The sequence below is a fragment of the Lissotriton helveticus genome, chromosome 7 (assembly GCF_964261635.1).
Source record: "Lissotriton helveticus chromosome 7, aLisHel1.1, whole genome shotgun sequence".
Taxonomy (NCBI): domain Eukaryota; kingdom Metazoa; phylum Chordata; class Amphibia; order Caudata; family Salamandridae; genus Lissotriton; species Lissotriton helveticus.
The window spans coordinates 1725415339-1725440841 of NC_136068.1; the positions used below are offsets into that span (position 1 = coordinate 1725415339).

A 25503-nucleotide genomic window follows, 5' to 3' on the forward strand; every position below is an offset into this window, starting at 1 on the left:
GAGAGCAGCACATGGGTGTGTAGGCAACGGGTGATGTACACGGGTGGGGAGGGGAAGCAACAGGCGAGAGAACATGGAGCAGGCAGGAGAGCAGCACGTGGGCGTGCAGGCAACGGGTGATGTACACGGGTGGGGAGGGGAAGCAACAGGCGAGAGAACATGGAGCAGGCAGAAGAGCAGCACGTGGGCATGCAGGCAACGGGTGATGTACGCAGGTAGGGAGGGGAAGCACCAGGTGCGAGAGAGCAACATGAAGCAGGCAGGAGAGCAGCACATGGGTGTGTAGGCAACGGGTGATGTACACGGGTGGGGAGGGGAAGCAACAGGTGAGAGAGAGCAACATGAAGCAGGCAGGAGAGAAGCACGTGGGCATGCAGGCAACAGGTTAACACTTAAAGGAGTGGATGTATGTATGAATAGATATATGCATGCCTGCATTAATGTTCATGTATGAAATAATGGTAAAGATTGAATTATGGATGAAAAAATGAATGGATGACAGAATGGTAAAGTGAAATAGTGGATATCAGCAGGTGGATGGAAGGGTGAAAGTATGACTCGATAGATGTTTGGATTGAAGAGACAATGGAGTTCGTCTAGGGAGTGTTGGGCTCATATGCTTCACTTGCTTGGTGCCATCATAGCTTTGGGTTAAAGTGGGGGGTATTTTAATTTTCTGGCTACTCCTTTGGCAACCCCCTTAAGCATTAAATGAAATGTATCACGTTCATCATTCAAGCAGTACAGCTAAGTCAAACTTATCCAAGTTATTATTCAACTCATCAAATTGATTGTCCTCCATATCCATACTTATCATCACACCATTCATTCGACTCCTCTAAACGTATCTACCCAACAACACCCCAAATCATTCAACTCATTCAAACTCATCAGATTAATCCCAACTCATCCAGAATATTACCCTGCTCATTCAGCTCATCCAACCCATCATTCTAATCATCGAAACTCTTCCAGCTCATCGTCATACTCATGAAGTTTTCTCATACTCATTCAGTTCATTATCCCACTCACTCAACTCATAATCTCATTTATTAAACTCATTACCCCATTTATTCAACTAATTCAATCGTATGCACCTATCCACGTCATTAACCAAAAACTTTATTCTGTTCCAGTGCATCACTCTAGCAGTGCAAATTGCTGAAACTCATCTGTCTCATTACCATTGTTATTCAGACCATCGTTCAAATCTTCAAATGAATCACCCAAACTCTTGCACCCAAATACATCATCACCCCAAACCATTCAATTAATCTGAACTCATCAAATTCATCATCACTCAGCTCATTCACTGCATCACACTGATCCGTACAACTCATTGCAATCCTCATTCTACACATCACCCCACTCATCACAGTCTTCCAAGCCGATCCAGATCATCACCCCACTCGTTCGACACATTGAAACTCACCCAACTCACCACACTGCGCATTCAACTCGTCCAAACTAATGCACCCATTCATCTCATTTCCTCACATAAGTTAACTCAACCAATGTATTACCACAAGATGTGAACACACAACAACTCACCCATCACTCTTGTCACTTTACCAACTCATAGTCCTTCCCAACACCATACCATGAAATCATCCAAAATCATCCAACTCATCACCTCACTCATTCAAAATATTGTAGTCCATCCAGCTGAACACTCCAAATCTTCAACTTATAAACACACTCATCAAGTTCAACACCACAGCAATACAACTCACCCAAACTCATTCAACTCATTGACCTAATCGTTTAACTGATCAAACTTATTCCATGCTCATTCAGCACATGCATCTCATCCCACACTCATTCAACATCCAACTTACCACCCTGCTGATCAACCTCATTCATACCCACCCAAATCGTGCCCTAGTCATCCAACTCATTGCCTGTGTTGTTCAGGTTGTCTAACTCAAACCACTCATCCAAGCCTATCAAGCTCATAGTTTCAGTTATGAAACTCATCTAAGAACATCTGTACTCATTTGTAGCAGAGTGGGGGAGAGAGTGGGTTTCCACCAAAGAAGACTCTAAGAAAACATGATACCAATTAATGAATTCTATAGTGCAGTTCTGCTAATGTCCTATTTTTACAGGCAGTTCTGATGGGTAGCCCATATTCAACACATTAACAAGTGCTAAATGTAAATAATAGTGATGGTTTTACGTAGCACCAAATGATGTACATGGCTATCAGACAAAGGTGTGCGCAGAAACGTGATGCACAGCACGGATGTATTTGTGCCATATGCGAGCAGAAATTACAGATGACTGGCATGCAAATGCATGCAACAGGGACTAAAGAGTAAGAAGAGATAGATTAGGACTAATATATCTAACATATAGTCTCCAACACCTCAATAAGGCTAAAACCACCTCCGCAATTGTATCTTAGAAGAGAAACATGGCAAATAATTAAGCAGTAACTGATCTAGCCTATGGAGCAGAGTGAATCCCATAATCTAATTATGCAACAATATCGGTGCAAAGGATGTATGATGTTACCACACATACAGTTGCATTGCGGTACATTACATCGCGATTTTTACAACGCAAGTCGTTACAACGACTTGCGTTGGAGGGTGCTGGACTTAGGAGTAGTATAATTTACTATTCCAACTCCAGTCTACATACAGTGGGGAAGGTGTTGGATAGTAAATTATACTATTCCTTGTCCTAGAGCGCCATCCAGTGCAAGTCGTTGTAACTACTTGCGTTGTGAAAACCGCGATGTAATAGCATTGCGATGTAATCCCCGCGTTTTAAACAATGTTTCCCAGGTGGAAACATGACACTAAAGCAAAGAAATTGGAATCAAAGCATAATTTGCCAGCACTAGTCTTAAGGTCCCTATCAGTATTAGCGGAGAAAAAGGTGCAAACAACGGGATGGAAGCACAATTCCCTATACTCCCTTGAATTAGAAGCTGATTCAAAGAACCTAGCATTCATCAATTTATTGACACATGATAGCCCAGCACACTTTAAAAACAAATTATAATAGTCTCAGAAAACAGTTCAAAACGGATCTAGTTCCGTAGACGAGTCGATGTTCAGTTTCAATTTATTCTTTATTTATCATTCTTTAAAAACTTTTGAAAGCATCACTTTTGGAACCGCCAATGCGTTTCGTCCCATCCAGGGACTTCTTCAGGGCTACAAAAGTACATATAAAAAGGACTATTTACAATTTTGTACATAACAGTTTCAAAGATAAAAACACACATCGACTTTTACAAAAATATCAAGCAAGTCTCTAATGCTATAGAATTCCTTTCTTTATAAGACACACTTTTTATGATCACATCAAGTTAAATTTTCATTCATTGTTACATAAATCTTGGACCCATAACTGATATAGATGTTCAAGGAAGGGGAACATGACACTACTTTTGGGCCTGATGTTAGCCAATACACTTTGATGTTACTAATATTATACATGTATAAAATCTTCCTTATCTGGTCATTCAGCCAGCCCTCGTCATCCATTGGCCTGTTATTGCGTCATTCACATTTTTCTTCTACCCAGTACAGCATACATCATGGGGCAAATGGTCAGTTCACATCAGCCATTGATAACTTTTTTGTGAGTGACAACAGTCTGCCCTTTCACAAGGAGCATACTGCACACAAAGTAGTTTCCTTTAGTGCCCGATGCTACTATGGCAATGTGTGCTTTTTGAGAAAAAAACAATATTTTTGCATTTAGTCTTTTCTTTTACAAAAAACAACTCCAACTCCAGATCTATTAGCTTAGCAAGTGCTTGTTGATCAATGTGGCAGAACCACTGTGCCAGTTTAAACAGCATCAAAACATCTGAGTCAGAAAGAAATGCCATCAATATTGATGGTATTCTTGTATACAAGTCTCACCATCACTGGTCAGAGTACATACAAAGTATATCCGAGTCTGGGATCAATATTCTCTTGCCATGCCAGTTACTTATTTCTGTCGAATAAAATGTGCACATTGCATGACTGCTTCGAAAGTATTTAAAGCCCTTTTGCCAAGCCAGTTGGGCATTGCCCCATCGAAACCCACAGCACTCCCCACCTCCAGCATCAAGGGTATTGCCCAATAGCCCTTCGAGAGCTAGTTTGGCACTGCCTAGAGACCACGTTGTTTTCTTTTTTTAACTAAGCTTCACTATTCCCTTTGTTATAATATGGTCTATTAATGCATGTGTTTAGTTTTGGATTTGTTCTATTTAGTTAAATAAACAGAGCTAAATATGCCATGTGTTTTAGATCTGAAGCTTTTAGTGTGTTCTGCTATATTTCTGGTTAGTTCTGTTAAGTCCATTCATATAAAACTATCAGACTTTGGTGCAAACCAGCGTTCTGGTGATTCCTTGCCTCATTCAGATGTGGGGTGACTGTGGAGTTTCCCATGGCAGAGACTCAATCAAGTCCCCATGGATGAAGTGTCCACCGACAGCTCATCACCTACTGGGTTGCTGGCATCAGAGAAGAAATATAGGAGGTTTCCTAGAATCGCATGCAAGGCTTGCCCTCCTGTGCTATTTCCCTGTGTCCTCGAGTAGGACATGGTGTGGTCTGTTTGTCCCAGGCTGCCCACACTCTTGACGCTTTGGCTACTGTGACAGATACAGCTGCTTTGCCCAAGATAACCAAACAATGGCCACCGTTTCCAATGAGAAAACTCCCTGCACATCAATGCCATTGTTTTTTTGATTTACAAAAATAAAACCACTCTTTGAGAGTTTGGTTCTGAAAAACAAAAAAAACAGGGCTGATTGGCAGGCAAGCAGTGCTGCCGGTAGGCACTTAGACGAAAGTGCCTCCAAAGCACCCCCGAAAGCACTTGAGGCAACACATGAACACGGTGGCGGCAGGTTTTTCGAAGTAGTGTGGTTTTCCACAGGGAGGCAGGAGGCACTGATCTATGGTTACCTGGCGGGTTGCTCACCAAACTATAAATGACCATCTATCTTTATTGTGTTTTTTTACAGATGTTTAGTAACTGTTACTCTTACTCAGTTACAATTTACTATGTCACATTTACTATTATTTGCCTAATTTTATTAAGTGACATTTAGCATTGTTTTACTTAGCTGCATTTCTAATACAAGCTATTGACTATTGAGAGGTGCTATTCTGTTTGTAGATCTCAGAATTTGTCCGACATTGGAAGCAAGCAATGTGTGACTTGTAGTAAATCCACATTGCTAGAATTGTAAATAATATAGATATTGAACAATGAAAGGAATCTTATCTTAACACAACCTCTAAAAAACTGATAAGAAAATCAGATGTTTACAAGGTCATTGTCCACAACACGCTTCGTATTTGCAGTAGGGTTAATGGTGTGCATGCAAGGTGTGCCCTCCTGTGCTAACAGTAGATATTTACCCATGTCCTTGAACAAGACTCAACTATAGTGAGTGAAATCTGACATTGTACGTGGTGCCACTTGGATCTGACTTGCACACGTCTCTTTATCTTGCCAGGTCTGTTTGTCCCTGACTGCCAAGCGCTTGGCTCGAAAGAACTGCGTGGTAAAGAATCTGGAAGCTGTGGAAACCTTGGGGTCCACGTCGGTCATCTGTTCGGACAAGACTGGCACCCTCACGCAGAACCGGATGACAGTCGCTCATCTGTGGTTTGACAACCAGATACACACAGCTGATACCACAGAGGATCAGTCAGGTGAAGACATCGACTAGCGTGGTTTCCCCTTACCAACTGTCTCTTTAATTATTTGTCTTGCTATACACTATATTTTTCTCATCTGGTCGATCTTTTGCACCTGGTCCTACATCACCTTTCTATTGTTATTCCACATTCCTTGTGCACACCCTTCCCTTTCTTCAGGTACTTCTTGCTCTTCTCAAACTTATTTATCTTCCAGTCTAGTTTTTCCTTCAGCCTCAGTCATTTTCCTCTGCTGTTGTCCAAGTTTTTCTCTGTTTCCATCAGACCCTTCTTCAACTCTTTAAACACAGTAGCTCCTTCCTTTGTTTTGATGTAGCTTGTTCCATCCTCACGCCAACCCTTCTTCCTTTAACTCTTGCTATGCACTATAACATCTGCCTCCATGCTCCTTTGCTCTGTAGCTCTGCCTTCACCCTGTCTAGCTTTCACCCCTCCAACTCCTTGAGCTACTACGTCCCACAGATTTTCTTCTATTAGACTCCCTATCTCAGGCTTGTTAATAAACACTACAATTCATCTGGAACAGCATGTGTGGTCACATACGGTAGATTATCATCTCTGCATTGGCATTTGATTGACGTACTGAGGTTTCTGAGGGATTCCTGGGAACATTCTGAATGGAGGTGCTCCTTTTGTGTTGTTTATTTATTTATTTGAGGTTTTATAAAGCGTGAACATGACCCGTTAGGGTATCAGAGCGCTTTACAGGGAAACACGTTACTTACAGGATGGCATAGGCAAAAAACAAGGATGGGGTTAGAATTGACAACAGAAGGACAAGAGCCAGAAATATACACAATAATCAATACAGTTCCAAAATCAGCGAGGGTCATGACTACAGTAGGTCAAAGGCCAGTGATATATACAATAAACAGTACAGTTTCAAAGTCAGCGAGCGACATGTCAGCAATAGAAAGATAAAACCAGCGATTGTATATGAGGGGACAATGATATTAAAAGTCAAAGAGTGCTGTAAAACATTCTTGAAAGGAGAAGGGATGTGATTGGTTCAGTAACATCTTCAAGGGTACCACACACAGGTTTGCATGCACTGTGATGCGCCAGGTAGCCTGGAACAAACGTTGCATGCTAGCCTTCTTGTGAGTGAAGATGTGTGACACTTTAAAGGGTTATGTATGTTACACAAAGTCTGTGTGCCGGAGAGCAGTTGAAAAGAGCTCTGCACATAGGCTGAACATGTTGGGTCTGCCTAGAAGACCCCGGGCCGAGTTGGAGAAAGATGCCTAACCGTTTATCTATAACCATTGATTTGTTGGTTGAGATTAGTGATTTGTACTGAGATGCGAGGGTACTTCCACTGATGCCGGACAAGGAATTTGATGTCCACTTGGCATACAAGTGAAATTGTGAGGTTCCACTGAGGTACTGAATTAACCATTGCGGGCAGGCCCATTTTTTTCAATACACGCAACAAGATTTGAATGGATTAAGGAGGATGTGTACTCTGAATTGGGAGAGAGGAGGTGATAGATTTGGCTGGTTCCTTTTTCCCCCTGGTTTTAGGGCTCCGGATGAGAAGGTTTGGAGTCGTTTTTTAAATGGGGTCGTGTTTTAGGCCTCAGGGTGGGGGAAGGGGTAGGGGTAGTTTTACAGGCGGCATGGGGGTAAGTTTTAGGCCTCAGGGTAGGGGAGGGGTAGTTTTAACAGCAGGACGGGTAGGTTTTAGGCCTAAGGGTGGGGGTAAAGTAGGGGGGTATAATTTTAGGGCAGGAGTGGGGCCCGGCTAGTGGCAAACTTAACCATGCATATCCCCTTACCAATCATGCTTTTACATCGAAATTGCGTGGTAAAGGCATGTGTGGTGAAGGAATGCGTGGTTAAGACACTTTCATGGTTCGGACTTAGACACCAATGTTAGATCTTAAGGCAAACTATAGGTGTAATGCTGGTCACGTGAGGCCCTCCACAGTAAAAGGTGTGTTTGAGAAATGATGTGCTGTTGTGGAATCTGCATGTAAGTTTTGCCCTGTACAATCGAGAAAATTCCAGCAAATATGAGGGTTTATGCGTGAACCAGGAAATACCATGAAACCGCCAAGGGTGGGCAGGATCCCCTTCCACCCTGAACTATATGTCCTATTGTGAAATATTCAGTAACACTTCAACAGATAATTTGCTGCTAGGAGAGAGTTTGAGGTGATGCACTCGTATTTTAGGATTTCATGCATGACATCTTTTTTCCACTACAGGGCAGAGCTTTGACCAGACATCGGATACCTGGAGAGCGCTGTCCAGGATTGTGAGCCTTTGTAACCGTGCAACGTTCAAACCTGGCCAGGACAACATGCCAATACCAAAGGTAAGGAGTGTGGCCATACTGTTTGAATAGACTGTATTGTTGCCATGACACTGTCTCTTACTTTGGGCAGGGCAATGAACAAAACCACAGAGTATTAAAGAAACACACATCCATGCACAACAATACACACATGCCAATGTGGGGCCGAATATCATTTTCTACTGTGCCAATTAAGTCCAGGTAGAAATGCTAATAATTAGTAGAAGATACCGAGCAACTAACAAGTAGTGGACAAAGTGTACTCTTAATCAACCAACTTGGATTTGTACAGTGCGGCTAATCACCCGTGAAGGTATCCAGGCGCTCGGTTCTTGCTGAGATCTGTAGAAGAGCCAGGTCTTGAGTCCATTTCTAATTTCAAGGAGAGAGGATGATGTTCAGAGGTGCCTCCTAAAGGCTGCGCTATTTATTTGAGTGGCTATGGAATACGGTGTGATACTGAATGTGTAGGCACATGGATACATGGGTTGGGTTTAGAATACAATACATATCCGATAAGAGTTCCTGCAACATTGAAGTATCAACTTAATCCAATTTGCAAATTCTAGTGGAACTGTCCTCAAGCAAAAGTCTAGCTGGCTTAATGATTTGAGCACTCATCCCAGGCACGACAGCAGAGTATCCCGTGTCAATCTCAAATCAGTATCGTCTGTGACCAGCTTTAGACTGACCAGTTAAACCTTTCACAGTAGTAAGAGATGTGTTCTTCAGGTACTCAAGTAGAAGTGCCAATGAGTAATTGAGTGGAGTCCACATGTATCGAACATCACATCTTACATTTTCAACACCACTTACTACAGAGATCACTTTGCATTCATGTTTATGCATGACCTAATCCTTTCTTTTACCCATGCCTCTGGTTAACTCTTTCCCTGTGGCAGAGAATCGTTATTGGAGATGCTTCTGAAACTGCACTACTTAAATTCTCAGAACTTACCATTGGAAATGTCATTGAATATCGTGATCGCTTCAGGAAGGCCACTGAAATGCCTTTCAATTCAACCAACAAGTTCCAGGTAAGATGTAATTGGAGGCTATCCGCTGATGGTAATCGTCTTTCCATGTAACTGGCAAGCACTATGTCCTCAGCAGTTAATATCCAAACACATTCAGAGCATCACATTACCAAAAAAACCCCACATAAAACATCCTTTTTTATAAATTATTTTGCCAACATTACGCTTTAGATCAAATCAACAACTCATTCATCAATATTAGAGGCTTACTATTGGTCACCCAATCCAATGTAACTTATAAAACTTGAAGGCATCCAAGCACTGAACAAGATCCACATGAGAACATTTTGTGTCAGCCTCAATCACAATCAAGCCTAGCAGACCGAGAAAGATTGCTGAGCCTTCATAGACCGCTGTGCCTCTAATAAACATATTACGTCATGTAAATTAGTCTGGAAAACCCAACCTTGATGCCTGTGGGGAAATATGCAAGACGGAACAGCATACTTGGCACTCAAGGGTAGGTTTTGTACAAGTACATAAATGTATTATTCTCCATCAACAACAATCCAAATTTGCATTCCCTCCAGCTTACCCATCTTTATGAGAAGGTGGGTAATTGTGGGACATGCCTGCATCTGATTGGACCATTCGTGGATGAGGGTGGTGAGCCCAGTGTCAGTAACTATCAAAAAAGTAAGATATTGTCCTTTTAGCAATATAGTAAATACAGTGAGGAAGTACAACTGTCCCAGGCTGGAGTTGAGGGAGTATTTTCTCAGTGTGGTATGACCCTAGACCCGTTTTGTAACGTCTGGGTGGACCTCTTTCACCTGGAAGGAATCGCGCAGAAGGAATCCACTCATCTTTGAATTGGTTTAAGAGCCACAGGACACTTAGGGATTCCCAACTGTTGGAATTGGGTCTTCAAATGTGCTGGTGCTGACCTGCTATGGGATCTAAAAAGCTCCCATTAACTGGGGGTTCCCAGTGAGAACTGTTTATGGGGGAGGTTGCGATCCTGAATCTCTACTCACATATCGTAAAGCTGACAGGGGTACCTCTCTCTGGGGTGCCCTAGGAGATGGTGTAAACAAGAATTCTGAGTACAAACTATTTCAAGGAATTGGGTGGGGCATTTCAGTACATTAATGGATGGAGGAGATGTAATACCCTAAATGACCCATATACAGAGAGGAAAAGGCCTTTACTATGCGAGCTGAACCACGCGTGCTGTTTCCCAGCAAGTTAAACCACGCTTGCATTAACCATGCAATGCTTTAAACAAGCATATGCCTGATTAAGTAAGTATTCAGTCTAGCTGTCCGGATGGGTGGGGACACTGAGAGTACGCATCGGGAGAGGAAGCGTTGGAACGGGAAGCTCTGGACATGGACAGGTAAGTTAGACTTGGTCAGTTTTAAAGGCTTGAGAGTTGTTTTTAGGGCTGGGTGGGGGGTGGGTCATGCAATTTTTGGTTGTAAGGGCTGGTCAGGGTTTGTAGGGGTTTAGGAGTGAGGGTAGGTTTTAGGGTTCAGGGTGAGGGGGATCACGGAAGTTATAAGGGCTGGGTTTTTGGGAGGTTTAGGGGTGAGGGTAGATTTTTGGCTGCTAGAGGTTTTCCCCTCCTACGCTGAAAATCCTAAAAGCTTATGGTTCATGACAAGGTCAACTCGTCATAAGCACAGCTCCAGTGTACTGCATGACGAGCTGACCTTGTCATGAGCATCCAAGAGGTTAAAGGGTGCTGTGTTTTAGGCCTCAGGGTGGGGGAAGGGTAGTTTTAAGAGCAGGAAGGGTATGTTTTAGGCCTCAGGGTGGGGGCGAGGTAGGGAGGGGTAGAATTTTAGGGCTTAGGGCGGGTGTGGGGCCGGGGTGGTGGTGAACTTAAGGATGTACGACATTACAACGCGTTCCATTACAATGCGTGCTTTCACAACGCGTCCCTTACAACGCAAGTCGTTACCACGACTTGCGTTGGAGGCGCGGATTGAGAATAGTATAATTTACTATTCTAACACCAGTCCCCGTGGACACTAGGGAAGGTGTTGGAATAGTAAATATACTATTCTTTATCCTCTAGCGCCCTCCAGCGCAAGTCGTGGTTACGACTTGCATTGTAACGGACGCGTTGTGAAAGCATTGCGGAGTAAAATCCGCGTTGTAAAGGATGTCCCCCGAACTTAACCATGCATATCCCCTTACCAATCATGCTTTTACATCAAAATTGCGTGGTAAAGGCATGTGTGATAAAGGACTGTGTGGTTAAGACACATTCATGGTTCGGGCTGTTTTGTAGAGGCACGCGTGGTTTAGCCATGCGTGCCTCTGTCATACAACCATATCCAGACAGCTCATTAATCACATTTGTGGAGAGCCAGGCAATACTCCAAACCGACCAAAAAAGAATGCAGTGTATGGATTGAATCCCCGGGGTTTACTAGACCATCACATACACTAGGAGCAATGTTGGCAATGGGAGAAGGGCACAGATTAGCATCCCAGTTGCACAGAGCCTTGACTGTGGATAAAGTAAACAGAAATGGCAAAGTGACATCCAGGAGCCTGTAAGAGATAGGGAATGGAAACTGGCCTCTGCTCAAGTGTTAACCAATGGCAGATTAAAAAGTAACACAGTTCTATTACCTACACTGCACATACATGACGCCTGTAAAAATTAATAAAGTAAGAAAGGTCCTCAGCTTGTCCGAAATGTGGGGAATATGGAGGTATATTTATGCTGCTTTCACGGGCTAACAATCAGTGTGCATAGTTAGCAATGCATCCTTAATATTCTACCAAGACCAAAAAAGTGGAAAACAAAGTATAACATTTTTGGGGGGGAACTTTTTTTTATTGTATACAGCTTATGCAGTACAGTCGCGCCATAACATGGCTACAGGTAGAGTTAATGCAAAAAGAGTTAAAGACAAAGAAAAGAACTAATGAAGAAAGAGAACAACTAAAAAACAAACATCTCCTGCAGCACAGTATATCAGTTTCACATTTAGTGCTGTTATCCACCAGAGTGATCGTGCCTGGCGTTAAGGGTTTCAACTGGTAATCACCGAGTTCCTGAATGGGCTGAGTCTAACTATTACACAGCGGGGGGTATCTATGCCATCTCTGGGTGATCGAGCAAATATGCAGTCAGCAGCGCCCAGAAATCCTGTGGCCCAGAGCTCTAGGCAGTCCATCTGCATATATGTTTAATTGGTCCTGCAAGAGAAGGAGAAGTGGAGAAGCGTGGCTCAGTGGTTAGAGGTGGCAGACCCGGAAGCTGAGATCGACCGTGGACCAGGGTTCGATTCCCCGCCTCGGCGGGTCTCGGGCCCAAAATTCCACGGCCTCGACAATTCTCGCTCTGGTGCCTACTCAACTCACGGGGTCACACTCTGCGACTCTGGGCAATAGCTTGCTTAATCTCCACTACGGCCCCTCGCGGCGGGATGCCTGGCTTTCACCTTGTGGACACCCTGCCGGGGTTTCTCAAAGGGGAATACCAGGACGGGTTCCCTAAGCAAGCGCCGGGACAATTACGGTCAGCTGTGCGCTTTACAAGTCCAACACATTTACATTTACATTTACATGAACTATCTCCTTTGACCACTGCGTCACCGTGTGAGCCGTCTTCTCTCACCAGTGCTTTGCCACTACCCACTTCACCAGTAGTGTCGTGACAGTCACTAGTTTCCTTTTGCATGGTTTGAGAGGCCTGACTGGCCCAATAAACAGATGAGCGGAGAGCAGGCTACATTTTCCAGTACCATTTGGGTTATGTTAGCCCAAAAGGCGTAAACGGGTTTACATTCGCAAGCTAAATGTACAAAATCAGCCATATCCTCGCCACATCGCACACACCGAGAATCCAGATGTAACCCATATTTCTGTAGTTTAAAAGGCATAAAGTACATTTGTTGCAAAAACTTAAAATGTATTATACGGAGATTGCAATTGGCAGTATGTTGCCCAGTTAATGAACAGCATTCCTCCCAAGCCAGTGGAACTTTTATCCTACTGTTCCACCTGTCCAGGGCTGCTGAGACAGTCACAACATTTTCTTTTTGGGATACATTACATAATTTAGTTATTAACCCTTTACTTTCTGCTGATGTTAATTCCACCTGCAGCGCTTTTAGCATCTCAGGCTCCTTAGTAAATTCTGGATACATTGATGGGACAGCCATGCGCAGTCTAGTGTACATGAACCCCAACATCGTCGTATAGGGTCGCCCGCAGCGAATGCATCCAGTGTCAGGAACTGCCTATTGGTAAATAATCCCCCAGCATGGTGACGCCTGCAGCGGCGAGAATTGTTAACACCCCAAAGTATAAAGTTAAAACCCTAGATTTTCCGCTTGTGAGCAGATGAATACCCATCTACTGGATGCACTCCTGAAGCTCCATAGAGGGGAGCTGGCTGAGGGAACGCAAAGCATGGGCGATAGATGAAGAGGTGAAAATAAGGCCCACTAGAACAGAGGGAGCAACAGAAGAGGATAGTGCACAAAGGGAAGAGATGCTGAGAGGTTGAGTAGGTCCCCAGGAAATGATGGGACTCCGGGATGTATAGCAGTTCCACCAGTTGGTCCAAAAGAAGAGGGCAAATGATAATCCTCACACTCGGGTGTTGTCAGTGACCCCAACAGTTAGTTCGATATAACCTCGCTAGGGATAGAGTCACGATAGAAGTTAGAGGTTACTGCTGGTTCTGAGAACACCCTCCACCAGGGCAGGCTGAGTTAGCAAGATTGGTGGAATCCCATACTTGGATATAGTCACTATGTGAATTTATTACAAGATCAATGTATTATGATGCTTACTACCTTGGGGCTACGGGTAAGATGTACTTTGGAATGGTGAGACAATATGTGTGTGATGGTTTGTATTGATTTATTTTTCTATATTATGCAACATATCAAATAAAGTGTTGCACTTTTAGCACTTGATTCTCATGGTAAAAGGCAAGACATCTTATAGAGGTGGTGGGGGGGTCTTTTAGAGACTAAAAGTTCATTAAGTCACAAAGTTTCTCATCAACTGCACAGCCAGCGGTTTGTCTTAAATAGGAGAAGGTAATTTATTCACTCACATTTCGTCCTCGCCTGACCCCACCTTCTCTCAGGCAGCTATGAAACGAGATAACAGCTCCAGGTGTCACTTGAACAGGGACGCGCGAGAGTACAATGGGGATACTACAGTTGTTCCTAGAGCCCACGGTTCATATCCTCAGACCACAGCATCCCTAAATGGGGCAAAGATCACAGGGACACAATTTCACAGTGCTGTTCGGCCTCCAGTGAAAAGTCCTGAAACTTTGGCTTACAACCGACATTCTATAAAATGTTTACAGAATTTGTGGATTCTACTGGCACATTTCCTGGACTGGCTGTTCTACTTTTTTAGGTAGAGCGCTGCTTTGCGAGGCGTGCTGTATTCAGGTATGGACTTGAAGCTTTGCCCACTCTCCGCTCATGTTTTCAAATGGCTCCTTTTACTGTCTTTTCTAAATGGTTGCTTCTGATTCGTTAAAAGGCTTTTTAGTCCAGCCTTAGTAACACCTTGTTGGCATTTGTAACCTCCCATGAGAACTGGAGTTTTTACTTGTCTGGTTACACTGTATGTTTATTTAGTCTGTGAGCACTATTTTCTTTAATTATTTTGTCCTACTGCAGATACAACATGCTTTACTACAACAGTTTTTAAGACGTTTTTATTTATTTAACCAGCACAGCACATACCGGGTGGCAGATATGCTTTTCTCCAGTCTGCTGTTGCAAGTATCTGCTGTTGCAGGCAGGAAACGAGTCACATACCGGCATGCCTCAGTTGGATTAAAGGCGGTAGCATGTATTCTTTTGTTCCCTGTGATCCCCAAACGCGGGCGAGTGCAGGTTTTTTTGTTTGTTGTTTAATTTAAATTTGTGGAGCGGGCAGGAGATGAAGTAGTTGGCCATCACTGAAAGTTTTTTTTTCTTTAATTAAAAAGCACTTCACAATATGCTTATTTAAAACACGCCTCCCTGCGTCTCTCACAACGCCCCTTACTCCTCCCACAACACTCACATCCGGCTCCTCCCTCATCCCGAGTGAACACGTCCAGCTGCTTTATGGCACCATCTTGTTTTTTAGATCCCTGAATTAAATGGTTCACATGGAGCAAATTGCTCCATGTGGCACAAAATATGCTATTCTCCTGCCTGGCTCTCCTGCAACGCCTTAAAAAATATATTAAACAAGCACAGCACATAATTCTTGGCACGCCTCAACTGGATTAAAGGTTGCTTAATAGGTCTCACATTCGCAACAGTTTAAGCTATTCGCATTGTACATAATAATGCCTTCTTTAATGTATCTGTTTAAATAAAACAACACATAAATAAAAGACATTGTCATTTACAATGCCAATAGCTGGAACCCTCGCAAATGCGAGACCTATTTTATTGCAAATGCTTGTTTTCGTATTCCTTCCTGAGAGGCCAGCAAATTTTTGGTTTTCAAGAGTCAGTAAGAAAGAGTTGTGGGACTGGGAGTCTATAGCTCAGAGGAACTGAAAGCACAGGTAGAAGCGAGGGAGAAGAGGGGGAGAAGACTTCACACTCTACAACAATCAAGCTGACTGGATTAACATCTGAGGGACAACAAAAAACAGGACACGAATGGGCAAAGGAAGACTAGCTCTGTAGTTTATAATCTTCCTACTAGGGTCTGGCTTTTCAGAAAGGATTCAAGAAGTGGCCAAGCAATGTACATTGCACATTGGACAAGCTTCTTTTTGTACACATCCCCGCTAGGGAAATTTAAAATGGATCCTGCTATGTCCAAAGTCAATCATGGCAGACACACTCATTCATTCTGCCACATACAGTACGTGTACACACATGCAAAATCCTCACACAATTGGATGCAGGGAAGACCAAGTAGCAAGACAAGGGCCTACCACTGTGCAAAGGGGAGGACTGCAGGCAATTTTGCTTACACAGGTTCCTAAGGAAATAGACCTACCTTGCCTTATTATCATCACTGCCATGGCTGTAAGTCCACTATGATCCGAAAGTAGTCTCACTCGATTAAGAAGGGTGCACATGTTGTGCCCCTCTGAACTACAGAGCCCCTTATCAGAGGGTCAGAATCCATGGTACGCAGGGCCCTCAATGTGCAAGGACTATTGGTAAAGTAAAAGTAAAGTCCACATTTGTAAAGCACACAATCACCCGTAAGGGTCTCTAGGCGCTGGGGGGCCGTCGGGAAGATTAAGCGAGCTATTGCCCAGAGTCACATGGTGCTGGGCTAACCTGCCGCCGGAGCCGGGGATCGAACCGTGGTCCCCAGATTCCAGCGTCAGTCGCCCTGGCCGCGGCGCCACACCTTTGTGTGTGTACTGAGCACAAGGAAAAGTCAAGAACTCAAGAGCCTCGGTATTTGGGCATCTCAAGTCATGCAGGGGACATTCCAATTCCAAACAAATGTTCTGCATGTCAGAGTGAAACCCTTACCCGTGCGGTACCTTCCCAAATAAGAGATTTTGGCACACAAATGTTTCCTCTTTAACTCATGGTTTTCTGTTTATAAAGAAACGGATAACTCAGATAACAACTCACTAGCACAAGTGCACCGCTTAAAACTGTAGATGCTCTATGTTTTTGTTGCAAATCTAGACTGAGGGCAGGGAGGGTTTCCTCGCAGTGCAGTACCTATGAAAGGTTCAAGACAGGTGCCGTCACTCACATGATGGCCAGTTTTATATGTTGCTGACTCTATTTACGTCATTGCAGTGCTTCAGAAGCTTCTCCCTTTAAAGAAGACTTCTGGCATTGAGGATTTACAAATTTAGGCTTTCAAACAGTTCTGCCTGAATTGCTCCAGCTGACAATTCTGTATATTTCCTCTCTCTCTAGTTGTCCATTCACGAACTGCAGGACCCGCTTGACCTGCGCTACCTGCTGGTGATGAAAGGGGCCCCCGAGCGCATCCTGGAACGCTGCTCCTCCATCATGATCAAAGGCCAGGAGCTCCCATTGGACGAGCAGTGGAAAGAGGCCTTTCAAACCGCATATATGGACCTAGGGGGACTCGGGGAAAGAGTCTTGGGTAAGAAACAAGAGAAATGAGACACTGGGCAGAATGTTGAAGAAGACCACGAGGTCTTCTCAGGCAATTGACATATGGACAGAGCACACTATAGAAGGAATTATGTAGTAAGTGACTTGAAATGTACCAAAATAATCTATTGCATATTTCACAATATTAAGTTAAATATCTGCTCTTATGCCAGAAAAGCACCAAATGTTCCATAATAAGTACCCAAATTCAGCTCCAGATTCCTCCACTGGCTTAAGAATCCCAAATTCATCTATCTTCAGTAGGCCAGAATGTTAGCCGGAGGCAATAAGTGGTTCTTTCCTCTCATACAAAAAGGTACCACAATCGCAGACTACGTCCATTCAGTGGCCACGACTTGGCTCTTCACATATACCACAGCTCAAGGATCATGTTTTTTCTTCCTTCTAGGTGCCAAAAGAATGAACCATAGTATTTGGATTCGAGAGATAACTCTGTCGTCACTTATGTCCTCACGTAATTGCCTTGCCCTTTACTAAAGACTATAACCCTCTCTTAGCAACAAACGAAACTGGAGGTCTTCAGAAGATGCCACACTCTTGTTCTTGCTAGATTGACATTGTCCAAAGATCCCAGTCTATTCCTCCCGCCAGTTCAAGCTTTGGATTTCCAATACCCTTCAATGACATATATAGCTAGGCATCTGACGTTGAGGGTGTGAATTTGAGGTAAAATGAGCAGCCCAGGTTAAGGACTGTAAAAGATCTATTTATGTTAGAGAGACTGTTTGGTCAAGAGGTCGAAGGCATTTGCTTTGTTATGAGACGTTTATGTCAACAAATTTGTAGTGCCTTATAGACAATTTGTGCAGTCTTAGTCATGTTGCAACCAAGTTGTATCCAGTATCACAGTTATTAGTTGTCGATAACTCAGGCTCTGCTCAGAGTCGGGGAAGGCTGTTGGCAATCTGGCAGACTAGGCAGTCAGTCACTTGTCTGGGTGACCCAATACTTGACTTTCCTCGACCCCTGTCCGACATCCTTTTTTCGAGGCACCATTCTGTCACTCAGTTTCCCTATAGAAAAGGAGGACACTGATGCCATATGTACAGCATACAGCTTGAGAGTCTGACAGAATGTACCCTGTGTTTCCCTTATGCAGGTTTCTGTCATCTGTACCTGAATGAGAAGGAGTACCCACGTGGTTATAATTTTGACACCGAGGAGATGAACTTCCCCACCAGTGGGCTCTGTTTTGCCGGCCTGATCTCCATGATTGACCCTCCACGTGCCACAGTGCCAGATGCTGTCATGAAGTGTCGTACTGCTGGAATTCGGGTACATTGAACTGAGATAAGAATACTGTATTGACAAGATACAGCCTCTAAAGGCGTTGACAAAACCAGTGGCATCAATGGGGTCACAGTAGTCTGGGGTGGTGTAATAACCAGTCTTACCAAATGGAGAAACACTGCTTTATCAAGAGACTGATTCAGCATTTAAACCACACTGTTCATTTGAGTTATTCTTTCCTGTGTCCTGAAAAATCTGGCTGTTCAAATAATTATTTTCCCAACTATTTTTCCCAGTTGTGATTTATTGGACATTTTATTTCTGGACATACCCATAACCAGATGTTGGTGTGTATGTTTAAACACTTTATTAGCATTTGAACGCATTCATAGCACATCATAAGCTGGGGAACAATTCATTACTCTTGTCTCTTCTCTCTCGGTTTGAGCACTTCAACTGCTTGCCACTTTTAAAAAACACATGCTTCTGTGTTAGGCCTGGTATTTGTCATCAACATAGTTATTAAGGGATGTGAAGGAACTTGATCAACTGAAAACCATGAGTACCATTTGGAAGCTTGGACACTCCATTTGGAAACAAGCATGATACTGGAGTCTGAGATGAACAGAAATGTTAAGATGATTTCTATAGTTCAAGGTGTCTGAGGCTATATTAAGTGGAAATCAGCATGTACTCCCACACTGGCCTCCTAATTGGCTGCAATTTGTGTGGAGAGCTCTTTGACAATTAGAAATTCTGAATGCCTGCACAGCAACAGTTCACCTTTTTGTATATTATAAATAACTATGACCTCTGTCAATTCAAAAAAATCTAATTGCTCATTGCCTTTAGACTCATACATGTGACAGCATCACACATATGCTTCGCTGATGAGATAAGATAGCAATGTGATTTGTTTTGTCCTGATGGATAGAGGTGTTGAGGACTGTAGAGACGTTTGGTTGTTCATATTAACTACCTTGCCATTCTGCAGGTCATCATGGTGACTGGAGATCATCCCATCACTGCGAAGGCCATCGCTGCAAGCGTAGGGATCATCTCGGAGGGCAGTGAGACAGTTGAGGACATTGCTGCCAGACTGCGGATCCCAGTGGAGCATGTCAACAAACGGTGAGTGAACAGTTGATAGAAATGCCCAAGTTGTATTTGGTGGGCTCCTACTCTTTGCTCAAGGAAGGACCACTGAGAGACAAGCCTCGCCATTCCAAGTTGCAATCATTGGTCAGCACTGGTGGGCTATGAATTGTTCTTGTACATGATGCTAAAGCTTGAGTTTTTGTTTATTTTATTTTATTTGAAGAGTTTTATATAGTGCTGGCTACACCCGTTGGCATCACAGAACTTTACATGATGATAATTAAGTTACAATTTACTAATTACATCCGTTAGAAGAGTATAGTAAAACGCAGGGGAAAAAAACAATGTTACGGTATTTCGTCGGAGGGAGGGGGAGGAAAGAGACACAGCGGGGAGACTGGAAGAACTGTCCATTGTCCGGCTGGGTAGGTGACGGCTGAGGGGGCAAACCAGGGACCGATCTCCTCTATAGCTCTTTAGCAGCTCTACCAGGCAACAGCCATTTTGCTCAGTACTCTGCGGTCATTAATAACAAGAGTAATAGTTTTGCATAGTTACATTAGTTACAGTTGCATAGTCAAACATAGAAGGACAAGTCCCCAATAGAGGATAGAGGAAATGGGGGAGGGGAGTAGAAACAGGGGGCTGGGAAGCGGATCAGTTCTGAAAGATCGGGAGTAGAAGGAAAATACCTCAAGGGGCCCAAAAAGTTAGAGTAAGCGGGACCATCCCCCAGGTAGGGGTCACATAGTCACTAAGTCCAGTGCAAATGAGTGAGTTGTGTTCATACAACCTCAGTTCCTAGCATTATGAGAATTGAGAAGGCATCAAAGTGACAATTATCAATTGTTTCCTCTAACGTTAGTGATGCTCGGGCCTGTGTGATAAATGGAGGTCAGCTGAAAGACATGACAACGGAAGAGCTTGTTGAATGCCTAAAGATGCATCCAGAAATGGTGTTTGCCAGGACATCTCCTCAACAGAAGCTGATCATTGTAGAAAGCTGTCAGAGGCTGGTGAGTTCCTCTCTGTCATATCAGAAACTTGTTAACCATCTATGTTCATTTGATGTTAATTGAGATTAACCATCAGCATTATGGGTTCCCTTCAAAAGTTGGCTTAAATGCCCAACCATTGAAGAGCAACGGTAACTTCTCTTTATACAATCTTATATCACCAACAGTTCTCTACAGTATCCATTCTAGAATGCCCCAGGTTATGATGGCGGCTAGGGATATGAGACATATTGTTGCTTCACTCATCAGGTGGTTCACATTTAATCTGGTACAGAAGAAGCTATAATAAGGCTTTACAAACACTAAGAAACTGACACATTTTTGAGTGTCCGTCTATATTTGTCAGGTGTAGTGACATGGTATGTCTGTGTTTGTAATTGCTGTACAATCTTGAGTGTGGTTGCTGTGATAATGTGGTATTCTGGTAGAAGGAGGAGGTATGTTTTCTGGGGAAGCCTGGAAGTTAACTACAGTTAGACGAGGATCTGTGGAGCTGTGGCTGTACTTAAAGACCCAACATGGAATAAAGAAGTTTCCTCCTCCTTAAGTGACTTCAGACTCATCTCTGGGAAGATTTCGTCCTCCAACAACTCCGTCATTTCTGATGCGCCTGTGTGCTTGAGGTCCCAGTCCAGTGGGAGCTGTTCTAAGTTTAGATAATAATTATGTAACCTTAACTCAGTCACCCTCTTCAATCCACGTCTCTGTATTACGAGATGCTGGCTCTGCTTGATCCGTGGAACAACCCACCCACTGCATGAATCTGTGCTGGACCTCAAAGTTACATGTTTGAACTCAGGTGGGTCCATCTTCATTAGACGGATAAAATGAGTATCATGGAGTTGGGTAACAATAAACATCTGTTATTCAGCAGCAGCTGCAAGCTGGCCCAAGAGGTTAACGTGCACTCTACAAATATGCATTATGTGAATAAATTACAGGTTCGTGCTCTAAAAAGCCACCACTGTCTGCTAATTCCAGTTTTGTTAAATACCAACCATATTTGATTAAGTTCACCTACTGAGACTATCAATGACTAGCAGGTGATTTCTGGTACCGCTGGAATGTGGTAACCTGGACTGTGTCCAAATTCCAAGTAGGCAATAGTAAGAGTGTATGTTTAAGATTCAGACACAATATCTAAGGTTTCCCATGAAGAGGGCACCCTGATATTCATTTGAGCTTAAATCGTTATTCGTCGAGCCTGCGGACAATGACACCATCCCCTTCCACACTTCCATGCAACATCTATACTGCATGCGCAATTAAAAGGCAAAACCTACTAGAAGTAAGATTAGAATGTACCAGTCTAAAAGAATCATGTGTCCATATATAAAGACGATTTTCTTTCCATAAAAATGCTATAGTTTTTTACACAAATGTAACACCTATTTGTTTTGGGAAAAAATAATATATATATAATTAATATTAATATATATATAGAATATATATAATTAATACATATATATGTATATATATATATATATATATATATATATATATATACATATATATGTATATGCATGCAAACATACATGAGGTTGCACCGAAACAGACCAGCAAAGATCCATATTGCTTCCTACAAGCTATTCTATCCAAGATAGGTCAGCTTATACAATGCTCTCCAGATTCTGTCCTATCCTATGAAAGATTGATCTTGAGCAATGCTCATTCTGCTGCCCATGGAAAGGATGAATATTGTATTGAAGACAGTGTTTCCTTGGACATTGTGTATTTTGCCTCCAACAGTGTCATTTAATTTCATCTGCTGAGGCCATCTTTCTGAATATTTTTAGGGTTCCATCGTTGCTGTGACCGGGGACGGCGTGAATGACTCTCCAGCCCTGAAGAAGGCAGACATTGGTGTAGCCATGGGTATCGCAGGCTCTGACGCGGCTAAGAACGCAGCTGACATGATCCTCTTGGATGACAATTTTGCTTCAATTGTGACTGGGGTGGAGCAAGGTCAGTTCAGTTACCTCTCAACATACAGGGTGTTGATACCTGAAGAGGGGTTCCCCTTTTTGAGTTATTTGTAAACTGCAATGGTTACCAATAAGTGGTTCACCACATTTAAAATTGTGATATGGAACATAAAACACATTACTGTTTATTTCTAGCAGTTAGCGTGATGGGTACCAAGGTGAGCATCTTATTTTGGGCATATTATGTAGACACGGTTAGCATGACAAATCCCTGGGGATTGTGGCCTCATCTAGAATCTTCTGCAGATGATGTTGTTGGGGTGCTGTAGTCTTAGACGTAGTTCCTGAAAATCACAAAGGTGGGGTGGCGTAGCTTTATGTTAAATGTATTGTGCTTCCAGAGGTAAACCGATTTAGAGTCACATACTCTCATATATGCCATGAGGGGGGTGATTTCATCCTCTGCAGGTGTTCTGAAGATCTGGTGCCTCTGCCTCACAGTAACATGTGGGTGGCTGCGTGCAGACTTGGCAGGGGCCTGATTGGCATCATGCCTGGATGATTCAATGTCCTTTACATTATGTGCGTTGTTCTTTGCATTGTGTGGGTGCAGTGCTGGACCCATCAGATAGAGTGTGGGAGTTGTAGTACCAGACGCACCTTTGAGTGGTATGTGGGTGGTTCTAGCCTCAGTTGGAGTACGTTTTTCACGAAAGGCAGGGGTCTTAGCTTCACATGGAGCCTCTTGTAAGTCATGAGTGTGGGTTGTTTTAGTCTCCAGTTGAGTCTCGCATACATAAAATGGGTGGGTGCTGATCCTTCAGCTGGAGTCACTTGCACATCATGAGAGGTGGATGCTGCTGCTTCGAATGTAGTCTCGTGTACATTAGGTTAGTGCAATGTTGTAGAGTCACATTGGGTTTTATGTGCATATGAAGTCAATGTTGTAGTCTGAGACAGTTCTACATACATCATGTGGGTGAGGTTTTCTAGCCTCAGACAGAGGCTCATGTACATCATGAGAGGCAGATGTTGTGTGCTGTCATTTACACGAGGTAAGTGTGATGCAGTACATGATAATAGCCGAATGCCCGTTTCAGGTGAATCCTAGTTATATGACCTAGGTCTTTTGAGGCTTTGACCTTGCTTACAGTGGTTATCTGTAGTAGATTTCTAAATGACAGCTAGTGAGTTATAGGTCGGGTGGGTGGAGGTAGTGAGTTCTACATGTCTAGGGGAGTGACTTGTCTAAATGATCTGTGGCCAGAGTGGATTTCTTGTATGTAACTTTGTGATAGAGTCTTTTCTAAATCTGTATTGCTCTAATATTGAATATCTGCACCAGGACGACTGATTTTTGATAACTTGAAGAAGTCCATTGCCTACACACTGACCAAGAACATCCCTGAGCTGGCGCCATACTTAATCTACATCACTGCGAGTGTCCCACTCCCTCTGGGCTGCATCACGATCCTCTTCATTGAGTTGGCCACTGACATTGTAAGTATATCCAGAAGCAAGCAGCTGATGGCATACAAGGACCCCCTATACTTCCAATCCACCCACTTCCTGCCTTACCTTTGAAATACAGATCCTCTATGGTCTTCTTTATTCCACTTGCTTTCTCAGCACAATTGCACTGAACGTTTAAATATTTTACGTTTTGGTCTTCACCCCTTCTATGGGCAGGTGCTCAGTTCACACTGTGATCTTGGCCACCTCCGGTATATCATAGTTGGGTTTTTAAATAGACATATATACCGAGTAATGTCCATTTCATACAATTCCGTGCTCTACATACCTGAATGTGAGGTTCTTGTGGCATTGAAAATACATTCTTCTGCCCTTTACAGTCCTCATTTTGGGGTTTAGTTAATGAAAATTGATTTCAATAGGTGCCGGATGCAGTCGCATACATATTGAAACGTGTCATTTGTCTGAAGTGGCCGGTAGAGCAAGAAGGAGATCCAGGACAGCTCTTGTGGAGGTCACAATACAGTGGCTGTCGTACTGTCTAAACTCTCAACATACATAACTATGCGCTTGGGATGAAGGGTGAATCCTTCAATTGGCTCTAGGTTCCCAAGCATAAAGTCTCCATCACTGCTCGCCTATATTTGCTATTCTACTGATATTGAGAAGATTACACGCACATGACCTAAAGTAATATTGCAAGGTCCAGGTCAAGCAGCTCCAAGTAACTAGTATCAATGTCACATCCTTGCAGTTCCCATCGGTGTCCCTGGCTTACGAGAAAGCAGAGAGCGACATCATGCACCTCAAGCCACGAAACCCACGCAGAGACCGTCTGGTGAACGAGGCCCTGGCTGTCTACTCCTACTTCCAGATTGGTATGTATGCCTGCAGACGACTGGGAGAACAGGGACACCGGACATAGGTGATCTTAGATATATGGAAATCGGAAGATTCCCAGATATGTCAGTCCTACTGAAAGGTCAAGAGAGCGGCATGTCGCATGAGCCTGACATGTGACTAACTCACATGAAAGCTTCCATTGTAACCCATGAAGGGGACAGAGAAGAGGGGTTACTTGGTTGCTTAAAAGCATGGACTGGTGAAGGATACCAACATGACCCAGGGTGTACAGCCCAGAAACATTTGTATGAGTATAAAGAGAGGTAACAGGACAAGCATGGGGGCACCAGGACAAGCATGGGGGCAGCAGGACAAGCTATGGAGCCGGGGTTACATAGCATTGGTCTGGTAACATCACAGTTTATAACAGTAACATGCAAACCTGAAATTACAACAGCCATAAACTGCAGTGAGGCAGCTGGTGCTGCAGTAGCTCAGCTCACAATAGTTGCAGCTACACTAGCATAGTTTCCGAGAATGAAAAGGTAGCGGTGTTCCCTAAAAGGGAATAACCGCACATCCAAACATTTTAACTGTAAAAAAGATATCAGTAATATGCATGACACATATATGCGTTGCTATATTCGCAGCCTGGTGCTACGTCAGCTTCAAACACCTACTACCTAGAGGTGCTACCATGCACATTAAACAAGTAACATGCATATAAAAAAGAAACACAAAAAAGAGAAGCTTTTGCAGCACAACCTTTAAACCTAATTTGTTTAAACAACCAAGAACAGTATTGGTCATATATTAGAATAAATCCATAATG

General features: G+C 43.3%; 1 protein-coding gene across 1 annotated transcript in view; it reads left to right on the plus strand.

Moving 5' to 3' along the window:
* The window catches only part of ATP4A (ATPase H+/K+ transporting subunit alpha), a 66378-nt gene that overhangs the window by 16515 nt on the left and 24360 nt on the right, over positions 1-25503 (plus strand). Inside the window, exons 9-18 of the mRNA XM_078655431.1 lie at positions 5483-5681; positions 7898-8007; positions 8889-9023; positions 16862-17054; positions 18186-18361; positions 19311-19447; positions 20280-20430; positions 22227-22395; positions 23701-23855; positions 24583-24706. Of these exons, the coding sequence (XP_078511557.1) occupies positions 5483-5681; positions 7898-8007; positions 8889-9023; positions 16862-17054; positions 18186-18361; positions 19311-19447; positions 20280-20430; positions 22227-22395; positions 23701-23855; positions 24583-24706 (1549 nt within the window). The remainder of the gene's footprint in view (positions 1-5482; positions 5682-7897; positions 8008-8888; positions 9024-16861; positions 17055-18185; positions 18362-19310; positions 19448-20279; positions 20431-22226; positions 22396-23700; positions 23856-24582; positions 24707-25503) is intronic.